The following is a 22,923-nucleotide window of genomic DNA, read 5'->3' as shown; positions in this document are numbered from 1 at the left end:
CCTCCCTTTTTTGTGATTGTATAGAATATGCCAACATTGTGAAGGGACATCTTGGGGGGTGAGGCTGGTTCCCTGGGACTAGATTCTCCATTGTCGTGAGCCAGGTCACCACTTCATTCCCCTCTGTTACCAGTGACTGTAGAGTCCGCAGATGTTCCACAGTGGGTGGAGGTACTAATCTGAGCCCCGTACCCAAGCCACCTTGTGGCCCGGGTTTTAAAGTCGTGTGGGAAGCAAAGAAACAGATGCAAAAGACAACATGCGGAAAGAATGAACACAACTCAGTGACTAACGGGGCATGCAGGATCAGGAAGAGCTAAAAGTTAAGAGTTACATTCATATCCTGGAGAATGAGGTGCCCCCATCAAATTAATCCATTAATTAATCAAACATTCAGGAGCTGGAGCCATTCACTCTCTGACATACTCTTTGGCTGTATTAATATGGGCATTCATTCCTGAACCACAAGCAGAAGGAAACAGTACTTAAAACCATGGTCGTGAGCACTTAGTTTTTCTTCTCTGACGATGTACAAATCGGTAGTCGCACTTTTAAAAAGCCTTTCATGTAAATCTGGGCACCATCCTGAATGCATCCGTTCTATTAACAGCATGCTAGTTTTGGAGAATTGCTACCAACCCAGCCTGAGGTGAATGGCAGCTGCTTTTCTCTGGGCAGGGCTACTTAAAGAAGTGGCAAGTCCAAAGCCATTTAAAAACTGGAAAGTGGCCTTGTGATAAATAAAATGACACTTCTGAGGCTGAACATCATTGAAAGAACTTTGTGCTGACAGAGAACTACAGAAGCTTTCCTATGGGAAGCTGGCATGCCGATGTCACCGTGGGGCTTTGTTGATTGTGAAACTGGAAGCCATAGCAGTAAGTGGGTGCGTGGGGGCAACCAAAAGCAGGAGGATGGCCTTGCCTGTGTCTGTAGGACGACTTGAGACAGTAGCTGCCGCCAGAGTCCCTTAGGTGTGTGCTTTACAACTGCAGGATGGTACAAATGACACTCTTAATTTTCTGAGAGTTTGCTTTGCAGTGAAGATTTAAGACACTGAGATTAATTTAGTTAAATTGATATTTCCCCTCGTGATTTCAGGGATTTAACAGTGAATAAGCCTCTTGATGTTGATCTATCTCCTGGGGGGTCCAATAAATTACAGAAACATGTATTACCATTTTTTGGAGCTTCCTCTTCATTTATTCTCCTTTCTATGGCATACCGTATATGGCCAGGCCTTTGCTACAATTTGTTATTTATAAAAAGTACAGAGCACGTTTCAATCCTACCAGATGAAGTCAGAATTCTAACTGAGCTATGGGTCAACTGACTAGAAAAAAGAATTTAAGATCCCGATGACATGGCTGTCTGTGAGGGATACGGTTTGGATTTATATCCCTGCCCAAATCTCATGTTGAGTTATAATCCCCAGTGTTGGAGGAAGGGCCTCATGGGAGGTGACTGGATCATGGGAAAAGACATCCCCCTTGCTGTTCTTGGGGCAGTGAGTGAGTTCTCACAAGACCTGGTTGTTTAAAAAGTGTGTAGCACCTCTTCCTTTTCTCTCTTCCTCCTGCTCTGGCCATGTAAGACGTGCCTCCTTCCTCTTTTACTTCTGCCTTGATTGTGGGTTTCCTGAGGCCTCCCCACCCATACTTCCTAGCTAGCCCATGGAACCATGAGCCAACTAAACCTCTTTTCTTTGTGGATTGGCCAGTCTCAGGTAGTTCTTTGTAGCAATGTGAGAATGGACTAATACAGTAAGGCTTGTGGAACCTCGAGTGGTGATTTGGGTTGGATTCCTGACATCTCCTTGGTATATCCTTAGACACATCATTGAGTCTCTGTGCTACATCATCATTGAGAAAACATCAGCAAAATGGGAAAAAAATATGTTAGCAGAGTCTTACTTAGGAACAGGCTGCATTCCAAAATTATTCAACTAATTTGGACAAATTGAGTGTCTACTATGTGCCAGACATAGTTGACTTAGATAGATAGGGCACCTTTGCCAACAAATAGCCCTTTACTGGCAAGTTTCCAGTTAGTTTGCAAGTCAGCTATGTATAAATTGGTATACATTTTCCTAAAGAGACAAATTTTGAAACAGTGGTTAGATTCTCAGGACAATTCTCAGAAGCTAAGTTAATTCATAATGAAGTGGAACTCAACTTCTAATGGAATTCTCAAACCTAACTACCATTTACACAGTGATTTTTAACCCTGGTTGCTGCATACCACATTATAACCACCTAGGAAGGCTTTAAAAATTTAGTAAATACCAGCTGGGCATGGTGGCTCATGCCTGTAATCCCAGCACTTCGGGAGGCCAAGGTGAGCAGATCATGAGGTCAGGAGATCGAGACCATCCTAGCTAACATGGTGAAACCCTATCTCTACTAAAAATGCAAAATTTAGCCAGGCATGGTGGCGGGCACCTGTGGTCCCAGCTACTCGGGAGGCTGAGGCAGGAGAATGGCATGAACCTGGGAGGTAGAGCTTGCAGTGAGCGCAGATCACGCCACTGCACTCCAACCTGGGCGACAGAGTGAGACCCTATCTCAAAAAAAAAAAAATTTAATAAATACCAATACCCAAACTATGCCCACAGGACAATAAAATCAGAATCCATTACCAGTAACATTGGTGGAAAATAGAGCTTGAGAAAGAGTAGAAAGGAATGGGAAGCAATGCATCTAGGGAGATCAAGGCTGTGACTGGGGGATAGGGGCTAGGATTCCAGGGGGTGCAAGGTGTAGTCTGGGGTATTGTGGCGTTGGTGGCTAGAATAACAAGAGAAGATGCCTCTCTGGAAAAAGTAGTAGGACTGTGGGCTTGTACCCTATAGGACATTTTTGTCTTTTGACAGTAAACCATTTTTCAGGAGTAAGAAGATGATGCAGGGGCCTAGAATATTCAGCTCCAGAAGCACAAGGATTGGTGCTTCAATGATAAGGAGGGAGCTGATAACCTAAGTGGTCAGCATCACTCATCACTTTCCTTTTGTCCGGTTCCTGAGGAATGAAAGAAGCTACCTTCAATCCACTGTCTTATTTTGGGGTGAGGCTTTCACAAAATGCAATGCCTTATGTTTTCCCTCTGAATATGTAGTTCTTTTTATCATCTTGGCCTGATTATGGGCCCTTAAGACTCAGCAGAGCTAAGGGGAAGGGAAGGGAATCAAGAGAACCACCAAGAGAGCTCCAAAAGCAAGAGCTGGCAGGTAATTCTGTTCATCTATGCCTGCTCTGTAACAGCTTTCAGAGCTCAGGAGCTCTTACTTTCAGTCACTCCCTTGCAACCCTTGCAGTCAGAATTTCAGGGTTTGGAAACATAGGCCTAAAATGTTATCACCAAGTGGTGAAAGCAGATTTGCTGAGTGGATGATCCCCTTGGCTGTTTTGCCAAGTTCTTCTCATTTTTATAGCTGGGCATGGAGATTTCCTTTTTTGACATTCTGTGACTCTTACAATGTAGGAAAATCTGTGGAGATACAACATTCTCACATTTCAAGTAGCTGCTCTCAAATAAGGGACATTTTCTACTGTTTATTTTTCCCTGGAATTTTCTAGGATATATTGCTTTGGCTCTGTTTTCTAGTTTTCTCTTTATGACATTTTGGCTACTCCCAGTCAACAAAAATAGTGCACTGGAAGAATTCCAGAGACACGTGAAAGTTATCTGTCCTGCTTCAAGGACAGAAATTACTACTGTTTTCTTCTCTCTCAGAGAGATGGCCCTTAAAAGTGTTGGAATGTATCTCTTTTCTTGACATTTCTGATGTTCCTGATTCTGTTTTCCTGGTGAGGGCAAAATAAATTATTGTGAAAAAAGGAGGCGAGGCCCTGGTTCTACAGGTTTCTGGAGGTTCTGGTATGGGAAGGGCATGCACAGAAGAACTTCTTCTAGATACTGTTTTACTGCAAGCAACAAACAAACAGATCTTTTTTCTCATAGACTGCCAGCCAAACTGTGTAGCAACACTATGGAAAAGACCCCAACGACCTCCACAAAATAAATTCTTCCCTTCACTAAGCAAGGAGTTTAGCTCAGTTGGAAAATCTGGATGGACCTCAAAGGAAGAATTTTCTCCTTTCAAACCCAACCCGTTTCAATAATAGAGAGAAAACAGGTATTTTTAGAACTGAAATTCCTTAGCAAAATTTAATTGGAATAGCATTCTACCATAATGGGCATTCAGCTTGTTTAGTAGGTGAGACTCCATTAGCTTTGACTGTTTCAAGGAGATTGCATAACCAAGTCACTTGACTTCGGGTATTCTGACAGAGCAGATAGCTCCCCATTTAGGAATTTGCTTGTGCTGGAGTGGGAGAATGAGAGGAGCACCTGCCTTGATATGCTGATGATACCCTCTTATTTGGCAAAGGTATTATTCATAAGGTAGTCAATTAATGTCAGCCTATTGGAAAAATGACAGGCTTCAAAGCTTCCTCTTTAGATTAGAGACTCTAAAACTCTAAATGCCTGCAGATCCATATATCAGTTGTTGCTTCTGACCTTTCCTAATTGAATTAGCCTCCTTCTAGTGAGCCTGATTTAAAAAAAAAAAAAAAATTTAATAGATGGGGTTGCTGGGGGTATTGCTTAGATTTTTCCTATTGAAAATAAGTATTCCCCTCCAAGTAATTTATTTGGCTTAATTATTAAGCCAAAGTCAGAAAAGTATCAATAGCTTCAAATAGACAGGAAGTGGCTGTAAAATTAGCCTTTCTTAACGAGAAGAAGGTCAGAGCTTCTTTATATTTTTTAAATTTCACTTTTATGTGTGGCTCATTGCTTAGGCTCTGGCTGAGGCTCATTTAACAAGGATCCCAGTGGTACTGGAGCCCTAAGCAATAAGACTTGGAGACCTAGCCTCCTTCCCTGGGGTGAAATCACCTCAAATCACTCTTAAATACTTGTTAAAATTTTCAGTTGCTTAAGTTATTTTAAATGTAAATTTTCATTTTGAAAGCAAACAGGGACTCAGAAATGATTTTTGTCAGAATAAGTTTGGGTCTGATTCTTTCCTATAACCATTTCTAAAGGAAAAGCTCAGTTTAATTCAATCTCCAGTTAAGTAAAAAACCTAAAGAAAAGTGAGTCACTTCATTTCTACTCTAAATACTAAAGTGGCAGGAAAAGTTCTTTTATCTGTTTCAATATATTCCAACCTGATTACAATCTTTTTTTTTTTTTAAGTCATAGGAAAGTATACACAGAAGGAATGGCTGATAGGTGAAGTAAAAGAGAAAGCCAAAATCTTTAATTATCTTTTTCAGGTTAACAGAGAAACAGGCACCTATGCCTTAGGTAGAGAAAGGTGATTAGCATTCAGAATACTGAAGCCCACATCAATTCAGAAAGGGCATGATTTTAAGATAAGTTGAAGGGTAAGTTAGAAAGAAGCAACTTTTTAAAGCTTAAGTATAAAACTAGGATGAGATCAAAGATGGATTGTTAATAAGAGTCAAGGATTAGTTGGAAGTAAAGTCCCTAATTATACCCAGAGTATTTAATAGACTCAATTGTGTTAAAGAAGATCTTAGAGGTCAGCCAATCCAACTTCGATCTTTGGTTGCAAGGAACAGATGCCTCCTCCAGCTGACACTAGTCAAAGACGGGAATTTATTTAAAAGTTGTAGAAGCTAAGCACTGAAAGAAAGCCAGGCCTAGAGAATGAAGGAGATTCCAGAATTTGATCTTTATTTCATGACTTATATTTTTATTTATTTGAAAATTAATGTATATATCCTCATCAGCAGCATAAAGCTATTGCTTGTACATGACTATGGCTGAAGTTCTAAAATGTGTTTGGAATCATGAAATTACAAGCACAGATCTATAAAATGGTAATAGAATAGTGTCTTTATATTAAAAATACAACTGCACATTTACAATTTCTCTAAAATGAACTATGTTACTATGTAATTGCAATTACAGAATTGCTGTTAATGATGAAAGACCCTAAGCCTACCTAGACCAATACTCTTATTCTACCATTAGAGAAACTGTAGCCTGGGAAGAAGTGATATGTTGATAATTCCCCAGAGGATTAATAGTAGAGCAAGTAGAAGAATGGAGATCCTTTGATGGCTGCTGTATCAGACGTAATGCTTTGTGCCATACTGGGAGCAGTGGCCAAGAAAGAACTTAGTTAAGAACCTGAGTTCTCTAGTGTCAGACTGTCCTTAGGCAAGTACTTTATACCTTCCTGAGCCTTCATTTGTGTAATATGGATATTAGTACTCCTCATAGGATGTGGTTGTTGTGAGGATTAAATGAGAGAACAAATGCACAGTTATTGACACAATGTCTAGTACATAGAAATGCTCTAAAAGCAATAGCAGTTATCAATTCAAAAATATTAGCTTTTTGCTGCATAACAAGCAACGCTGAAACTCAATGATTAACAAAAATATTTTTATTTCCTACTTATAAATCTGTGATCAGCTATAGCTCTGCTAAGCTTAGCTAGAGTTGGCTCCAGTTTTGGGCTCATGTTGGTCCCGTAAGTTTCCTCATCCCAGATCCAGGCAGAAGAAACAACCCCTACCTTGGATGTGTTGTTCTCATGATAAAGGGGAATAAAAGAAATGGGAACCATGTGATGCTTCTTAAAACCTCTACTGGACACTGTCACAATGTTGCCTCTTCTCATATTCTACCAATCACAGCAAGTCATTTGGCCAAGCCCAAATTCAATGAGGCAGAAAAGTTAACTGCACCCACAGGCAAGCTATGTTCAAGGATGGAATGAGAAATATAATCTAGCACAGGAAGGTTGCAAGAAAATCTGTGGTCACTGAGACAAGCAGCTTGAATAATCTGAAACTATAAATTGCATAGACCATCTGTAGTAGCTCAAGTCTTCAAAATTATGGACTGTTTAGAAAAAAACAGAGATCTAGGGAAGGCAGCAAAGTTATTTTGGGTACAGACTGGATAAGAGGGTATATCATACCATTCCTTCTCCCAGAAGTTTCAATAGGTAGAGGATATACTGATTTAGAGGTCATTTATTTCAGTTTCCAGACCTGAAAGGTCTTTCAAAGGGTTCATATTCTTAAAGCAGCAGTGGTATGTGTTTGCATTTCCACTAATTTTTTAAAAACTCAATGCATTTAATGCTTATGTAAAAACTGTTTCCATTATAAATGGAACACATCGAGAGCCCCCAGGTGTATATGGAAGAAGCCTGCTTGGTGGTAAGTGGAAATTAGATGACTTTGCTCGTGATTTGTAACTTAGTTTATAACACAGATGAGCACTACTAGGTGCATTCTTTATCATCATACATTTTTAATTGTTTTATTCTTAGTCATAGGTTGTTTATGTTTCATTCTCAACTCTGAATTAATGAGGAATTTAATGAAGAAGTAAAACATAATTCTGTCAATTTTCTTCTGGATATTTTTCTCCAGATCCATAAATTTCTTTCATCTGAGAAAATAACTATATGGAACATCAAGATATCTCTAATATTTCAAAACGTAATGTAAAAAAGAAAAATAAATTGATGCTGTTTATGCATCCTGTCTGTAACCAACAATCTACTGCAGAAATAAATACTGATGATGCTTTGAGGTCTGTACCAGGTTAGGGGATAGATGAGAATGACTCTATGGTCCTATTATTTTTACACCTCAGTACAACATCACAGGCCATTCCTTCTGCCTGAAAAGCCCTCCTCCTTTTCCTCCTCTGCCTAATGTTCCTACTCAGCCTTAATCCACAGCTCAGCCCTGACCTCCCAATGGAGAAGGAATTATCCTCTTCAATTCCCTCAGCTATATTTGTTGCTCTTTCCCCAGTAGTCCCATGTCACTTGCAGGGGAATTACCTCCTGAATAGCCTTGGCTTTGAAAATAGTCACTGAGTCTGTCTTTCTGACTTAACCCTGATTTGAGATCTGGGCAATTTGGTTTTCCAGTGCCCAGCAACATACCTCACACCTAGAAAGTACTCAACACATCTTTCTTGAGTAGATGAGAGTAAACAGAATTGCAGCTTGATAGATAAGATTGAAAACTGGAGAGGACATTGGAGAGAGCATTTCAGGAAGAAGAAAAGCACACAGAAGTAAGGAGTAAGAAGACGGAGGCTGAGATGCGCAAGTTCTGTTTAAGGAGCAATAAATGAGCCCACGTGACTAGCAAAGAGTTTAAGAAAGGAAGTCCTGGAAAAAGCAGTGGGGAGTTTAGGTGTGTTGGGGAGGGTCTCGAGGGACACACATTGTCTTGGTCTGCCTTGGCCATCATATGTCAAAATATCACATAGCTTAAACAGCAGAAGTTTATTTTCTCACAGTTTTGGGAGCTTGAAGTCTAAGATCAGAGTAACAGCATTACAAGTTTCTGGTGAGGGCTCTCTTCCTGGCTTGTATGGCTGCCCTCTGGCTGTGTTTTCACATGGTGGGAAGAGGGAGTGCTCTGGTGTCTCTTGCTTTTCTTATAAGGAAACTAATCTCATCCTCGTAATATCATCATATGACAACTCACCCTGCTAATCTCATGTAAAGCTAATTATCTCCCAAAGGCCCCATGACAAAATATAAAATACCACCAGACTGGGGATTAGGGCCTCAACATATGAATTTGCGGGGAACAAAATTCAGCCCATAGCACCGACCCATATTGAGTGGTTAAGGAACCGACCACTGGTAAATGAAGTGAACCCAAAAGATTGCCATCATCCTTTCCTGCCATTATTAGGGTTCCATTGTTCAGTTAAGAAAGTGAATGAAATCTAGAAAATCAGCAGTTCCAATTAAAAAGGCATTAAAGCCTAAGGACAAGAAGAAAATAACCTTTTAATTTCTGCGATGAATGAATAAAGTAATTTTTGTGAGTGGTATTTTCTATTTCTACAGCAGCCATAAATCAGACCATTGGGAGCTGTACCATTTTACTTTTAAATGTACATTTTTGAAAAGAACACACTTGTTTCTTATTATTCTCCTTTTGTACAATTTCATTGCATTCATCACCAGTCAGAGGGTCCTGTTGATTCTCCAGCAGAAAAAACTATTTGTTATATTCACAGTCCAAGTGCCTACTGATTAGCACAGGTATTTTAAATTAGATGATTGGGCTGGAAGTACAGTCTTCCTCTAAGCTTTACTGCTTTCTCCATTTTCTGTTTTTTTGTTACTTTTCAGGCCTGAATTCCTTTCACTTGGTTCATTCTCTTAAGAATTACTAGCCACAGAATGATGTTTTTATTCATTTGAAAAGTTTATGTCCATTTGCAAATGATTCAAGACAAGACTGAGAATTCCACTGCCTGATTTGCAGAAAGTTGTTGCTGCCTGAAAATGTGCTGGGCATGTCCTGTTGATAGATAGTACAAATATACAGTGTTAATACAATGGGCAAACTCCAGAGCATTTCCATAGCTCCCGACTATTGAATGATATACAAAAATATATGACTTGGGGACAGCTGAAATTGTTTCCACACTTTGAGCTCTGCTTCCATTAGACTGGTTCACAATATTAGATTGAATCCCAAGGTGCTACTGATAATCATCAGCTGTTTTTCTTGCCAGGACTCTTTGTTTAAATGTATTCTTTCATTATCCGTGTGCTTTTGAAAAAAATGAGGGAAAGAATGTTTTTAATTGAATAATCTGTATTCTGTCAGGTATTTCTTCTCCCTAGGAAGGTATCTGAAAACTTACTTTGCTGTTTTTATTTATCCTGCCAGTGTAGTATATTGATGAGAGAACTGAGGTCCAATAGTGTTAAAACAAGACATGAAATATTGATTAATTCTTCTTTTAAATTCTCTTTTTACCCCTGAGTATAGCAGGTTTCAGAAACTGCTGCCAATACTGTGCTCTCCAATAAACCTCCATTATTGGGAGGGGGGTCTTGATACCCTTCAGGCTTTGATAAATGATTATTATGCTTTTGAAATGTTAGCTTTGAGTGCCCGAGGCTTGACTTTCATCAGTTCATGAAAGAAACAGTAGAATTGAAGCTGCAAAGTTTGAGCCAAAGGCCCCCAAAGGAACCATTTCATGAAAGGAGTTAACCACAGATACTGAGGCTTCTGAACTCCTTGTCCTTGTTCCACCTGACACTTTTTCTCCATTCCTAATTGTACATTCCACCGTTGCAAGCTAAGACTTGCCCTTTGGGTCTAGGCCAACTGACTTTGCTGATTTCTATGGTTAAAAAGTAAGAAGATGGGTTTAGATGGACTTGTAAAGAAGGGAGAAGGAAGTACAATGTTTGGTTGGATGAAGAAAATCAGGGGACAGTGAATGAGCAGAGTGGGATCTGGAGATTATAGGAATCTGGCTGTTTAGGGTCAAGGACACCCTCAGAGCAGTCACCCTAAGGCAAGAATAGGCCATGGGGAGTCAAATCTACTGCCTCCTTAGGACCCAGATGAGTTTGGAACAGAGGGGAATCTGATAAAATGTATAAGAGAACTGCACAGGACAGCCACCCCACAACAAAGAATTATCTTGTCCAAAATGTTAATAGCGCTGAGATTGAGAAACTCTAATCTAGAGAAAGTGCTACAAATTTTGTCATCAAAGTATGAGTTTCTTGTGTTCAGAACCCAACTCATTGAGCTATTGGTATTCAATAATTAGCAGAGCACCCTGTGAATAGATAATAAATCCAACATAATCCAGTTCTCTTTTGAAAAGTAGCCATTTCCATTTCCACAGTTCTTCCCCTGAAATTATCTGAAAGGGAAATGTCACTCAGTTAGAAGGCTCCAGCTTGCCGGATAACAGGAGGAAAGTGCTTCACAATATCTTTCCAGAAATGAGAAGAGGACAGAGTGTACTCAGAAACAGAGGTGCAGGCAAATGAAGGTTACTGACAGCCAAAAACACTGAGACTGGTAAACATCATGATAGCTGGACAGACAAGGAATCCCTGTATCCATATGATGGCCTTTTGACATGAAGGAATAGGAGTAAACATCAAGGGTAAAGTAGCTTATATTTTATTGAAATAAACTAGATGAAAGATCATATCTTAAATGATATGTCTTCAAGCATGTGCTACATCAAGGTCTTGACAGCATCATTTTCCCAAGAGATGTGCCAGTAAATTTAAGTAGTTTCCAAGTTATAAGTATCTTGATTACCAAAGAGCAGCAGGATGCAGAGCCTGACCAGTAAAATCAAAGGATTGATGGCTTCCTCTTCACACTCCTGCCTTTATTTTCCCCTGCATGGCTCATTATTCTGCTGCATTAATTTAAGCTTCCTATTGCACTGAATTAAGGGCTTAAATTCTCTTATCATCCCTGTGGGAATCTTGATTGTTTATTTGTGGATGAGAATAATTGTTTTTATTGATCCCCAAATGTGGAAGGTAAAAAAAAAATGCTATGGTTGATGGCCAGCTCATACATAGTGCTGCGTGCATGAGGGACAAATTATGAAACAGTACTTGGCCCCAGAGGATACCCTTTAAGAATTTTTAAGGCATTTGATAGTTATCATTTTGAGGCATTTGATAGTTATCACTAAGTCTTTCCAAGCTGGAAATCATAAACAATTTCACATACATCAGGCAAAGTCTTTTTGTTGTAGTTTTCATTGAAAGTTAAAGGTCTAGTTGGGTGTAATTTATAACTTCTCATTTCTAGTATGTTCACACAGCAACCCAGTTGAGTTTGGAAATGGTGCAGCTACAAGACGTTCCAGAGCCAGTGTCATCAGGCCAGTGAGTTCCTCTAGGGACCTAGATTACTAGGCATTTATTTGAAAGAATTCCTGGATTCATCCAGAAGTTGTCATTATTCCACTGCAAACATCACTATATGGACATTGACTTCAAATAGTTAGAGAAAAAAACACTTTGCTAGCCCTAGCTTGTACTGTGGGTAGGAAACCCCACGCCATTTAACATCCCAAATATATCAGAGGCATCAGGGAAAGGAACTGCAACTGTCTAATTAAGTGCTATTTGTAGGACAGGGCACTTGGGCAGTATGAGCCTCCCCCATCTGAATCAAATGCAACACATCTTGTTTAAAGAGCTATTGAGCTAATTAGCATGGCCTGTCTACACAGAAATAAAACAAACCAGGTTAGGTCCTAAAGGAATCAAGGATCAGAAATGTGGTAAAGTTTCCTTATTAGGTGGTAAGAAGGAAAGATCTTTGACCAGATGCCAAACCCTGAAATTCTTGATCCTCTTTTCCTGTGGTAAAGAGAACACAGATATATAGAGAAGCCACTACGACCATTGCATCTTCTTTATTCTTTGAGGGCTCTGTTCTGAAAGCTTACTGTTGAACCTTCAGAAATGACTGTGTGGGCTGGACTGGAATGAGTCAGGAGAGCTTGTTTTGCAGAATAAGTGTCCATATGTCACAAAGAGGATCTTCCTCTTTTTCCTGGAGATATATTATCTTTGACTTTGATAATTAACACATCTGTGAAGGGACCACAACAAAGGGAGGATGATTTTTCCTAATTATGATTTTTTTTTCGCACTGAAATTCACCTTTACCCTTAGCGCTATGGTTCAGTTATGGCCTTGGCCTTGGTCAGCCATTGCAACACCTTCCATGAGTGGCAGTGTAAAGGGGTTCTCCCCATGAAAGTTTTGTGACCATTGTCGCTACCATTGCAAGGTAAAAACTTTATACCCAGCTTATCTTTTTATATATGCTGCATACATTTAGTATCATGCCTGTCACACAAGGGAGCACGAAATGTGATCTGACCAATTCACGTGTTTGCTCATTACAATATCCGATATGCATGGAGCATGGTACTGCACAATGGTTAAAACTTAATTACAGACTGTTGAGGGTGATGATCACAGAATCATTTGATTTTTAAATTAGAAGAAACCTTGGTTATGACTTAGTTCAACCATCTCATTTTAGACACAAGGAAAATAAGACCCAAAGAGGCTAAATAAGTGTCCAAAGCCTCATGTTCGAGTAGTGGCAGAGCTGCAATATCAAACCAGATATCCTCACTCCAATTCTGACTGCACTCTGTGTTGACTCTGAAACACATGGCTGTGCTTTGTTGCACGGTATTGTGATCAATTGTTTCAACATGTGTGCCTCCCTCACTAGACCATGTACTCGTAAGAAAATATTCATCACCAGGCTCCTAGCACAGTCAGTGGCACATAATAGGATCCCAATAAATGTTGGTTGAAAAAGCGAATAAATGAGTAAATACATGAGACTTGTTTTTTTCCTCATCATGTAGAAACAAACAAATGCCGTAACTTTTAGTGATCTCTACGAGTGCTTGGTCAGCGTAATAATGAAGAATAGACAATATAGGGAGTGGAAGGTAGAAAAAATAGTATGAGAAAGAAGAGAAAAAAAAAAAGAATACACAATTCCATAGGAATAATAACTAGACAAATTCAGTACATAGACAAAATGTTTAGATTCAATTTGGGAGCATTTTGTCAAGACCCGTGCCTCCTCTGATCTCTTCTCATTTTCAAATAAGGGCTTTTTAAGCAGATGGTGCTTTAAACAATTCCCATCATTGCTGCTTCTCCTCAGACCCCAGAATGCAGGATTGACTTCAGGTTAAGTTGTCTAAAAGGCAAAGTTGTTCGTTAGTGTATCTCACTTCCCTGAGATATGTCTTCCCACTCATTTTGCATCTATTGCTGCCCCATGTTGCTGCTACTATCACAGAGGAAAGTGCACATAACTCGCTGTGATCTGGTTTCTGGGATATTTTCCATACGTCAGAAGATACGAAGGAATGGCTACTTAAGCAGTGACATTTGAGACTCAGTGATAAGTATGCAGAGAGGAGGTATATGGGCTGAGTTTGTGTCTCCTTGTGAATCACCCAAAGTCAATGCAAGTAAAGGCTAAAAAATCCAATCATCTACCCCCACTGTGAGTTTGTGTTTTTCCTGAAATGCTGGCACGTTGTAAGTAATTTGACACTAAGTAGTGCCTGTTAAAAAGAAGCAGCAGCAGCAGCAGCAGCAGCAGCAGCAGCAGCAGCAGCAAAGGATTCAAGGCTCCTAATTATAGCACACTGATGGCTTGGTGCTGGGGTGTGCATCAACAATATTGAGCAAGTACTGGCTGGAGGGCTGAATCCAGACAGCGGTTATCAGTATCTAAGTGTCAGTTTCAACTGGCTGTGCTCCTGTAGGCCAAGAAGTCTACATGGAAGGTAGACCATTTAATGTTTTTCAGAGGTGTTGCTACACAGCCGTCAAACAAATTGGGCTAGTCCAAATGCCCCTGTGGAGAGAGTTTTAAGGAGATGGGCAGTCATCTGTTTTGAATGGATTGAGTCACTTTGGCTAAAGACAAATATGGAGATCCAGTTTTCACTGAAAATTCCTTTGAACCATTTGGAACTTGGCAGATGCCCAATCAGCACTGCATCTAAGTACATCCCCACCCTCCCACTCAGTTCCTGCATTTCCCAGATCTTCTTTGAACATACCAACCATACTTCCACATTTGTGATTTTGTCCTTGCCCTTCCCTCTTCCTGAAATACCTTTTCCTCATGTGGTCCACATAGCTTCTTCCTCCTTGACCCTCCCCTCTGTCTTTTTCAGATCTTTGTTCCCATGATCAAAGAAGCCTTTCCTGGCCAACTTTTATAACATAGCTACCTCCAAATCCAATCCACTGGCCTTCGCAAAGACAGAAGCTTTCGTTGTTTTGATCGTTATTGTATCCCCAGCCTCCAGAACAATGATTACCATGTCGCTTGTTCAATGGAAATACAATGAAGTTGATAATGTAGGTCTTAAAAAGGAAAAGTCTTGTCTTATAATGCCTGGAAAATAGTTAAGGAAATCTTTTCAGATGCTTTCATTTCAAGTTAATCACATACACTGCATGTAAGTTACACTTAGAAACCCAAGCAGCCTTTAAGAAAGTAGTAATATGTCCAGGTAAGCAAGATAGCACTATTATCATTCAGTACCCATCCAGGCTCCAAGCAGCTTTAAGAGAACCTTTCCTCTGATAGACAGCACTAATTTGTGTCTTATGGAAAATTAAATAAATTATTTTTCACCTGAAGGGAGCAGGATTATTTGACTTCAGATATTTGCCATATGGCTTCTCTTGCACACAACATAGCTTTGAGGCTTAAGGTAGTAAGAGCAAGAGCATTCCTATAAATTATTCAGAGATAATTCAAAATAAGTGTGCATCTTTGACATATTGTCAAGTTTCTCAATGCTTTTTCCTGATAACAAGTGCTATGTTTTTGATGAAATGTTGCTTGTTTCTCACACACCTTATTGTTCTGTGTGTGTGTTCTGTGTTTTGTCCTGTTTGTTATTGTTTGTTTTAATTTCCCTCAGAGTCCAGTCTGGCTCGTATCTCAGCACAGGGTGGTTTACCTTCATTCTGGCCATGGACGCTTGTTATGGCATTCACGTCTACGGGATGATAAATGACACCTACTGCAAGTAAGATCACAGGAAATTATTTTTATGCAGCTCCAATTCTGAGATCTTGTCAAAATATCACAATTCATTTTAATACCATAAATCTAAGAAACAGATAAAGCAACAATTATTTCCCAGTGTTCTTTGCTGACATGACATTTTATTGTCAGTGCATCAAGTTGTGCCTTCTAGGGGTGATAAAAAGAAAAATATTTACCAGTCTAATGTCAAGTGTCAGGAGGAACACTTTTCCCTTAATCAGTGGCATAGCAGGAACTTGTGGCTTGAAAATATAGAAGTTTAGTGGTTGTTTAATTTGCAAAAGCAAGTTTGTCATTTCTGCTGCTCTGATGGCTTGATGGATAGCTATCTACTCAATGGTTAGTTAGATTTGATCATGAACGAAAAAATGTCCTGAAGCCTCAGAGAAACTGACAGCTTAACAAGAATTCCTGGAAATTATACTTCACTAGTAAGTGAGTAATCTGCCAGATCCTTATTTAAAATGAGTGTGTTTACCCACAGTATATCCTCGCTGGTGGGATAGTTTCTAATTAGATAATAAAACAAACCCTCCATGCTTCATCAGGATAATGAAATCTATTTCCCTACCAACAATTGGCACAATATAATTCACAGACTGTTTTAATCATAATGTCAAAATGGTAACTCTCAGCCACAATCATCATGGACAAATATTTCTTCCCTAACTATAAGCATAATGGAGCTCAGATGAACCCAATATCTTACTGTGAAAAATCACAGTTTCTTCAGGTTCTGCAAGAGGCTATCTGAAGTTTCTTCCATTATACACCATTTCTTTTTTCAAAGAATAGCCATATGTTTGAATGTAATTGGCATGATATATAAATTTTATTTGATCTATTAAGCCACTAAGAACCTGGTACATCTTCCTAAAAGCTTTCATACATATAATAGCTTTTAACTGAGTTCATGGACAAGAATCATGTATGGGTTTGTGAGTAAATGCATTTACTGGGCACATAATGGATTCTTGTAAATGAGTGCTTCATTCTTCATCTCAATCTTTCTCTCCTTTTCTTTTTTTTTTCTTTTCTAGGACAGAAGGGTATAGAAAAGTCCCCTACCATTACTATGAACAAGGAAGAGATGAGTGTGATGAATATTTTCTTCATGAACATGCCCCATATGGGGGTCATAGGTTTATCACTGAAAAGAAAGTGTTTGCTAAATGGGCCAAGAAGCACAGGATAATATTTACACATCCAAACTGGACATTGTCTTGATAATGGTTTTTCTGATCTTGCCACATCACTTAACGTGATCCCCATACTGCGACTGTGATGCTGATGATGCTAATGGAGATGATGGTAACGATAAAGACAACAACAATGATTATCAAGTTCCTGTACACTCTCAGATGTGGATGGTGACTCTGCTAGTAATTCAAACTCAGCATTTCATGGAGGATGGTTGTGCTCATGATGTTCTTTCTGGAGGTTCAACACTACATACCGCACTTTATAATTTAACTGGAATTGAGATGAAGGCCAGTGACATGACAACTGTGACCTAAGAAATGGGAAGATTATCCTTCAAGATAGCTGCCTAGAATTGTTCAACAGTGAGTAACTTCCAAAAGCCAAAAGAGTTTGGCCTCATGAGGCAAGGTGACTGACTCAATGGCTTCTTGAATCTCAGCAGCTCCGCCATCTTGAAGAATGATTGATTTTTCAAACACTGACCCAAGAACTGCTATCAGGGTGCAAGTATCTTACTAGTTAGCCTAAGGACGGGAAAATATCACTTCCTAATATGCCATCTTTCAACAGTATTTCCTACAGCTAAAGCCTCAGGCCATTGCCTAATTAACAATGAAGATTTCATGGACGTCCTACACTTCAGGATTACTTGACTATCCCAAACACATAAATCAAAATGGGCTAAGTAGCAAATCTTGATGAATTTCCACTCTTACCATCCATTCTTACTACAGACAATATAACTGAACATGTGATTAGAGTGACCTATATTAATGTTTAGTTATTTTTGGTTGAGTCCTAAATATTTCAGAAGGCTACTTAACATGTAAGATACCAACTTCAACACTGTAATAACATATACTGTGAAAACATTCCTAAAACATAGCCAAAGGGTTTACTAACTCTGCTTCAACATCCAACAACACAAAACCGTATGATTTTTAAAATCATGAAACAGAGAAAGCAAAGCATATTTTTACATCAATTTGTATCCTATCATACTTCATAATATATATTTGTATATTCAAATTGCTATTTTATAGGCCCAAGATGTGTTTCTCTAAACATTACATTCTCATTGCCAAGTGCCAACTGTTAGACATGGAGAGGAAATGATTCCTTATATTAAACCTGACCAGAGGTTTTGCCTTGTAGGAATTTATTTTTCCCATAGTGTGTCAGTTGTTATGCCACAATAACAACAATAATAATGACCTTAATGTCCAAGGTACTTTGTCATTTACAGTCCTTTAACATCTGTTATACCATGTGATGCCCCTGAACACCCCATTGGGCTATTGTCTGTGTATTCTGCTATCTCTTTAGCAGATGATCTGTAATTTGGTCATTGTTCTGTTATATTCCAGATTGCTCTACTTGCCAATATTTGTATAGAATAGAATTTATGTAAACTAGTAACCAGTTGATCTCTGTGCCAAATACATTATATCAGGATTACACAAAAATATCACAAAGGATGGTCTTGGCCATATGCTACGACCCCTGTGAAAATAAGTAGTTTCGAGTAGTTTTTCTATATACATATATATACGTGTGATTCTATTTAGGCGAGGAAAGATGAAAAAGCAGGGACAACAGGAGGAAATGAAGGCAGAGAAATATAGTTTCCTGTCCTAGGGTTGAGACAATTCTATTTTTCATATACTCATTGCTCATTAAATATTAAAGGGTTGATTTGCTGAGAGAGTAGCTGAGAGTTCAAAAACATCCTTGCAGAATGATTCAAAAGACAAAAGCCAGGCTCAACTTACAGAGTGTTTTGGAGACTGGAAGTAATGATACATTTCACTTCAGAAGCACTTGTAGGTATTTACTAGTGCTAAGTATTATGGTGAGCTATCATTAAAATGTGCCGTCTTGGATAAAGGCCTTTTGCCTGCTGTCTTCTGCCATTTTGATACCTCAATATTCACACCCATAAAAATTACTAAGCCCCAGTTCTATCCTCGGAAGGAGTTGTTATTCTGTTGTTGTTCCCTTATGCAATTTTTAATTCTATGAATGTTAAGTTTTTTTGAACTAATGATAGATAGAAATGCCTACTGAAAGAAAAATAAACAGAGACAAATGTTAAAATTGCCATACAGACTGTTTTCCCCCTGTTGTTTCACCTTAAAATAAAAAGAAAACCTTGATTAATCAGAATGCCTTGGGACATGAACTTAATTTATTTAGTTTTCTAATAAACGAAGGGCCAACTCTTATTTGTTTTAACCCCTGCTGATGAGAAACATTTGAAAACTTGCTTGCTCTCCTGCCTCGTTGTAGCTTTCTCTGATGAAGACTTTTGCAGTATATTGTATCCTTCACTCTGGCGGAAGTTGTGTGTGGAATATGTAGACTCCAGTGTTTTCTTAGGAGGGGTGGAAAGGGGCTTTTTTTTCTCTCCTCTCCTCTTTCTTTCCTTTCTTTTTGCATCTAAACTGCTACTCTACATTTTTTATTGTTGTTTTCTTTGTCTTTTTCTTTCTACAAACAGGAAACAATCAAACAAAAAAGCACAGGTTTTTCTCAATTTGAAAACTCAATTGAATGATTTCCAGTATAATCAGCATTTTGGTAGAATCTCACAACTTATTTTTCTCTGCTTTTATTTCCTGTTTTTCTTTGTTCCATCTTTCTAATTCTAGTGAAAATGCAAAGTCTAATTTCTCCCATGTTGAGAATAAATTTTTCATCTATGATTTACTGATAGAGAAGAGCTTGGTAAGGGAGCAATTCAAGGAGACTGTTTTGCCATGCAAATTTCTGATCAATTCCCACAGATTCTGGTGAAATGAAAGATATTCTATCCAACATTTAAACATTGAAAAATTTAACTGAACTTACTTATCACTGATGTGTATTTATCCTAGAAACTAGTATGTGAAAAATAAAAATATTTCAATACTACCCGTGGCTCTAGGAAAATGAAAATGAAAAATGGGTCACAATTTTTCTGAAATTGGCATGAAAACATTCAAGATAAAAATAATAGACTAGATATTATTTTTGATTCTGCATAATTCTATGAAAAAGCAAGGTAATTTTTTTAAAGTTTTAAAATAAGAATGTTTGAATCTTTTCCAATTTAACCAAGTGAGAAGTAGTAATGATTTACATTGTTATGATGATAATGTGAATAAGAAACCTTTTAGAGTATATGATTTTACATTGCTATCAAAGCTATCAAAGAAAAAGGAATTGGGATTTGGAGGAATGTTTGTATATATGCACATAGAGTCCATTTGTGTGTGTGTGAACACACATATTTATACATTATATACTTATAACTATATATAAAAGCATTTGTATAATCCTATATTCTTCACTGGTGCATGTGAATCATAGAAAACCCTATTTTAGACCTCATCTGAAATTTGTTGGGTTACATTTTGAATCCTGATGAAAAAAGCAAAAATCCAAATTAAATGGACTGATTGCTAAGAGTACATAAAATCATATTCAAAAGCTGGCCAGAAGAATAAAGCTAGAGAAGCTGCTAAATCTAGAAAACACAATTAGATGCCACAGTTGTCACAAATCAGACTTGTAAGTATAGCAATCTGTATTGTGGGTTCTGCCGATTGCAGGCTTAGCTAAAGTCACATTGAAAAACATTGCATCAAGCTTCATTCACACTGAAGTAAATGAACATTGGTCCTCCTATTCAAATAAGCCAGTCTTTAGCATAAGCAAAATCCAGATTTGCATGATTTTTATTATATAGCTAGAGAACTGTGACCACTGTGAAAAAGGAAATTTATATAAGGAGATTGCTCTTGGAGGATTTGGTATGAATCAGCTGAGGTAGGAACAAGAGTCTGAATTGGGGACCTGCTAACCTTCCAAGAAGTAGAAGGCCATCAGAAGAGAAAGACTGTTACTTAGAAAAGAGACAGCACTAAAGTACTTCACCTGGTAGTGTTAATTGGATGTTAATTATGAGGTTGGTTTAATTTCAATAAGCAAGAAAATATAATCAGATGACTGATTTTAAAAAAGAACAAAAACAAGGGGCCCATCTAGCCTTTAACGTGACATGTTAAATGCAAACAATAAATTATGTTATTCAGTGCCCGTTGTTTGCATGGCTTAGCACAACAAAGGATTTACAGTCTGGGGGCCAGGAGGGAAAAAATGCTTTTTTCTTAAAACAGCATATTTAAAAGACAAGACCTCATCATTTTGACAGTGTACATAGATTAGTGACTGAAGGAGCCAGTGCTAGCCTTTGTAAGTAGTGTAGGCTTTTAGAGCTGAAAGAGATTTTAAAGACCAGCCAATTCAACTCCTACGCCTTGGAGCTGAGGAAACAGACAGAGGTGAAGTGATTTGCCTGTAGTAATAAACTGGACTAATGGCAGTACTGAGACTCAAATTCTTGTCTCATGTTTTCTTCTCTAGTAATTTTTCCACTACACTTTTTAGACAGAAGAGTAGCTGGAAAAAAAAAAAAAATGCCTAACTGATTTTACTAAAGAGTCTATTCATGGAATCCAAGGGCTCCAAATTGTATTAATTCTGCTCAGGATGAGCACACTGACGTGGAGCAATATTTTCATAATTGAAGGAACATATCCCATTGATTCTCTACACTCTCTGTTCTCTCTGTTTGTTGCTATTGGTAAGGCTAGGCTATGTTCTGTTATCACAAAATTCTAGGACTTGTTTAAAGAACATAAAGTTGAGTTTCTTACTTTCTCTTTGTAACTGAGGATGAGCAAGCCATTGATACACCAAGAGCTGTTGAGTGTTGGAGGTTGCCTGGTGAAACTGGCAGGTCCTGTTGCTGACATTTCCCCAGAGCTAAAGTGTCCTCATATTCAAACCAACTCTGCTGCTCAAGTTAGTGAAATTATCCATCAGCACTAACACTACCCTTTGGGTTCATGCTCATCCCTGCACTATATGTGACCTTTGAGCCTAGATACCCTTCTGGAAGGTGAATGAAAGCCCCAAATGTCCCGCAAGACTTAGTCTGCATAAAGCATTGAAAAGGATTTTTTTTTTTCTCTACAGTATCATTTATATGATACTGTTAGAAGTGAAGAATTTTGAAACTACATACAATGGCCTCTGAAAATGGTTCCTGTGTCTCAGAAATAGTATATTGTTCTGTTGCTTGTTTTTGCTGAACTGTAGAGAAAACACCAGAGTAAAATTCCATGTAAATTGCTAAGGCATCAAATCAGAACTGTCCTTGGGCATTGTAAAAGTGCAGAAAATCTCATTCAGTTTTTTTCTTTTTTTTTAGTTAACTACTTTTTTGTTTCCTTTCAGAATAGGCACTTTTTTTTTTTTGAGTAGAAAAGCTCTTCTTTCTCCACAGATATGTCTCTTTTTGTTCACACCTTGGATTCTTCAGAAAATAGAAGCTCACTTCCTTCCATAAAGGTGAAGAACATCTTGATGAATAAACAGTCAAGTACCAAGTTCACATATTTACCTATGTAGTGAAAGCTGTTTCTAAGAAACTTCAAAGGGATCAAAATGAGGCAATTTTATAGCTTTTTGTTACCTAATCTACAAAGTACTAATTTCCTTGTGTTTAGCTTTGTTGTCACTATTACTGAGTAAATACCCATTTCTGTTACATACGGAACATTTTTTGCTTCACTCATTTTCCTGAGTTCCCATGATTTTTTCTGTAGTTTCTCATTCATTTTAAAACCTGTAATCTTCATCTATTTTTAGAAGAAGCTGTAAATTCACAGTTGTACATTTGTTGAGAGTTTTTATGACATTATAGTGCTTTATTTATAAGCATTGTGTCTTAGAATAAAGCTTACAAAATGGCAAAGGGCCATTGGCATATTTCAGTTTGTTTTACAACAGGACAAGTAAGGATACGTTAACAAAGCCAGAGGAAAAAGTGGGTATGGGATTTTTAATATACTTGATATCCAAGTCAGAAACATATCCAGGATACTACTACAAACAACAACGAGATAAAATGTTAGTCTGCCTCTGGAATTTGTTTTGTCCATATTAACTACCTGATGCTGACATGTATTTCTTTTTTTGCTATGCCAGACATATTAACAGAGTTGAGTTAGCACATAAGCTGCATAAAACAAAGAAATCTTCCTTCGTTCCTCCCTTCCTTCCCTCTTCCTTACTTTCCTCCCCACTCTTCTCTTATTTTCTTTCCACAAAACTCAACACTCTTGCAGTTGAATGTCAAATTTGGATAATTTTTCTTTTAACAAATCAGCTTATCGTTATCTATCCAACTCTGTAAGAGATCCATATTTGGAAATGATCTCAAAATAAGAGTCAT

At 38.2% G+C, this 22,923-nt stretch overlaps 1 protein-coding gene and 1 long non-coding RNA gene across 4 annotated transcripts in view; one reads left to right on the top strand and one right to left on the bottom strand.

Annotated features, from left to right (window-relative positions):
- The window catches only part of ST6GALNAC3 (ST6 N-acetylgalactosaminide alpha-2,6-sialyltransferase 3), a 555,981-nt gene extending 537,164 nt beyond the window's left edge, over positions 1–18,817 (top strand). Inside the window, 2 exon segments of one of the 3 annotated variants that reach the window (NM_001261629.1) lie at positions 15,310–15,417; positions 16,478–18,817. In NM_001261629.1, the coding sequence (NP_001248558.1) occupies positions 15,310–15,417; positions 16,478–16,664 (295 nt within the window). In that variant the 3' untranslated portion in view covers positions 16,665–18,817. 3 annotated transcript variants of the gene reach the window in all.
- Positions 1–22,923, bottom strand: part of LOC144332830 (uncharacterized) — a 170,880-nt gene that overhangs the window by 3,316 nt on the left and 144,641 nt on the right. The window lies entirely within an intron of this gene.

The sequence above is a fragment of the Macaca mulatta genome, chromosome 1 (assembly GCF_049350105.2).
Source record: "Macaca mulatta isolate MMU2019108-1 chromosome 1, T2T-MMU8v2.0, whole genome shotgun sequence".
In the NCBI taxonomy this organism is placed as follows: Eukaryota; Metazoa; Chordata; class Mammalia; order Primates; family Cercopithecidae; genus Macaca; species Macaca mulatta.
The sequence above is the reverse complement of the archived record's forward strand: the minus strand, read 5'-3'. Positions and strand labels throughout refer to the sequence as shown.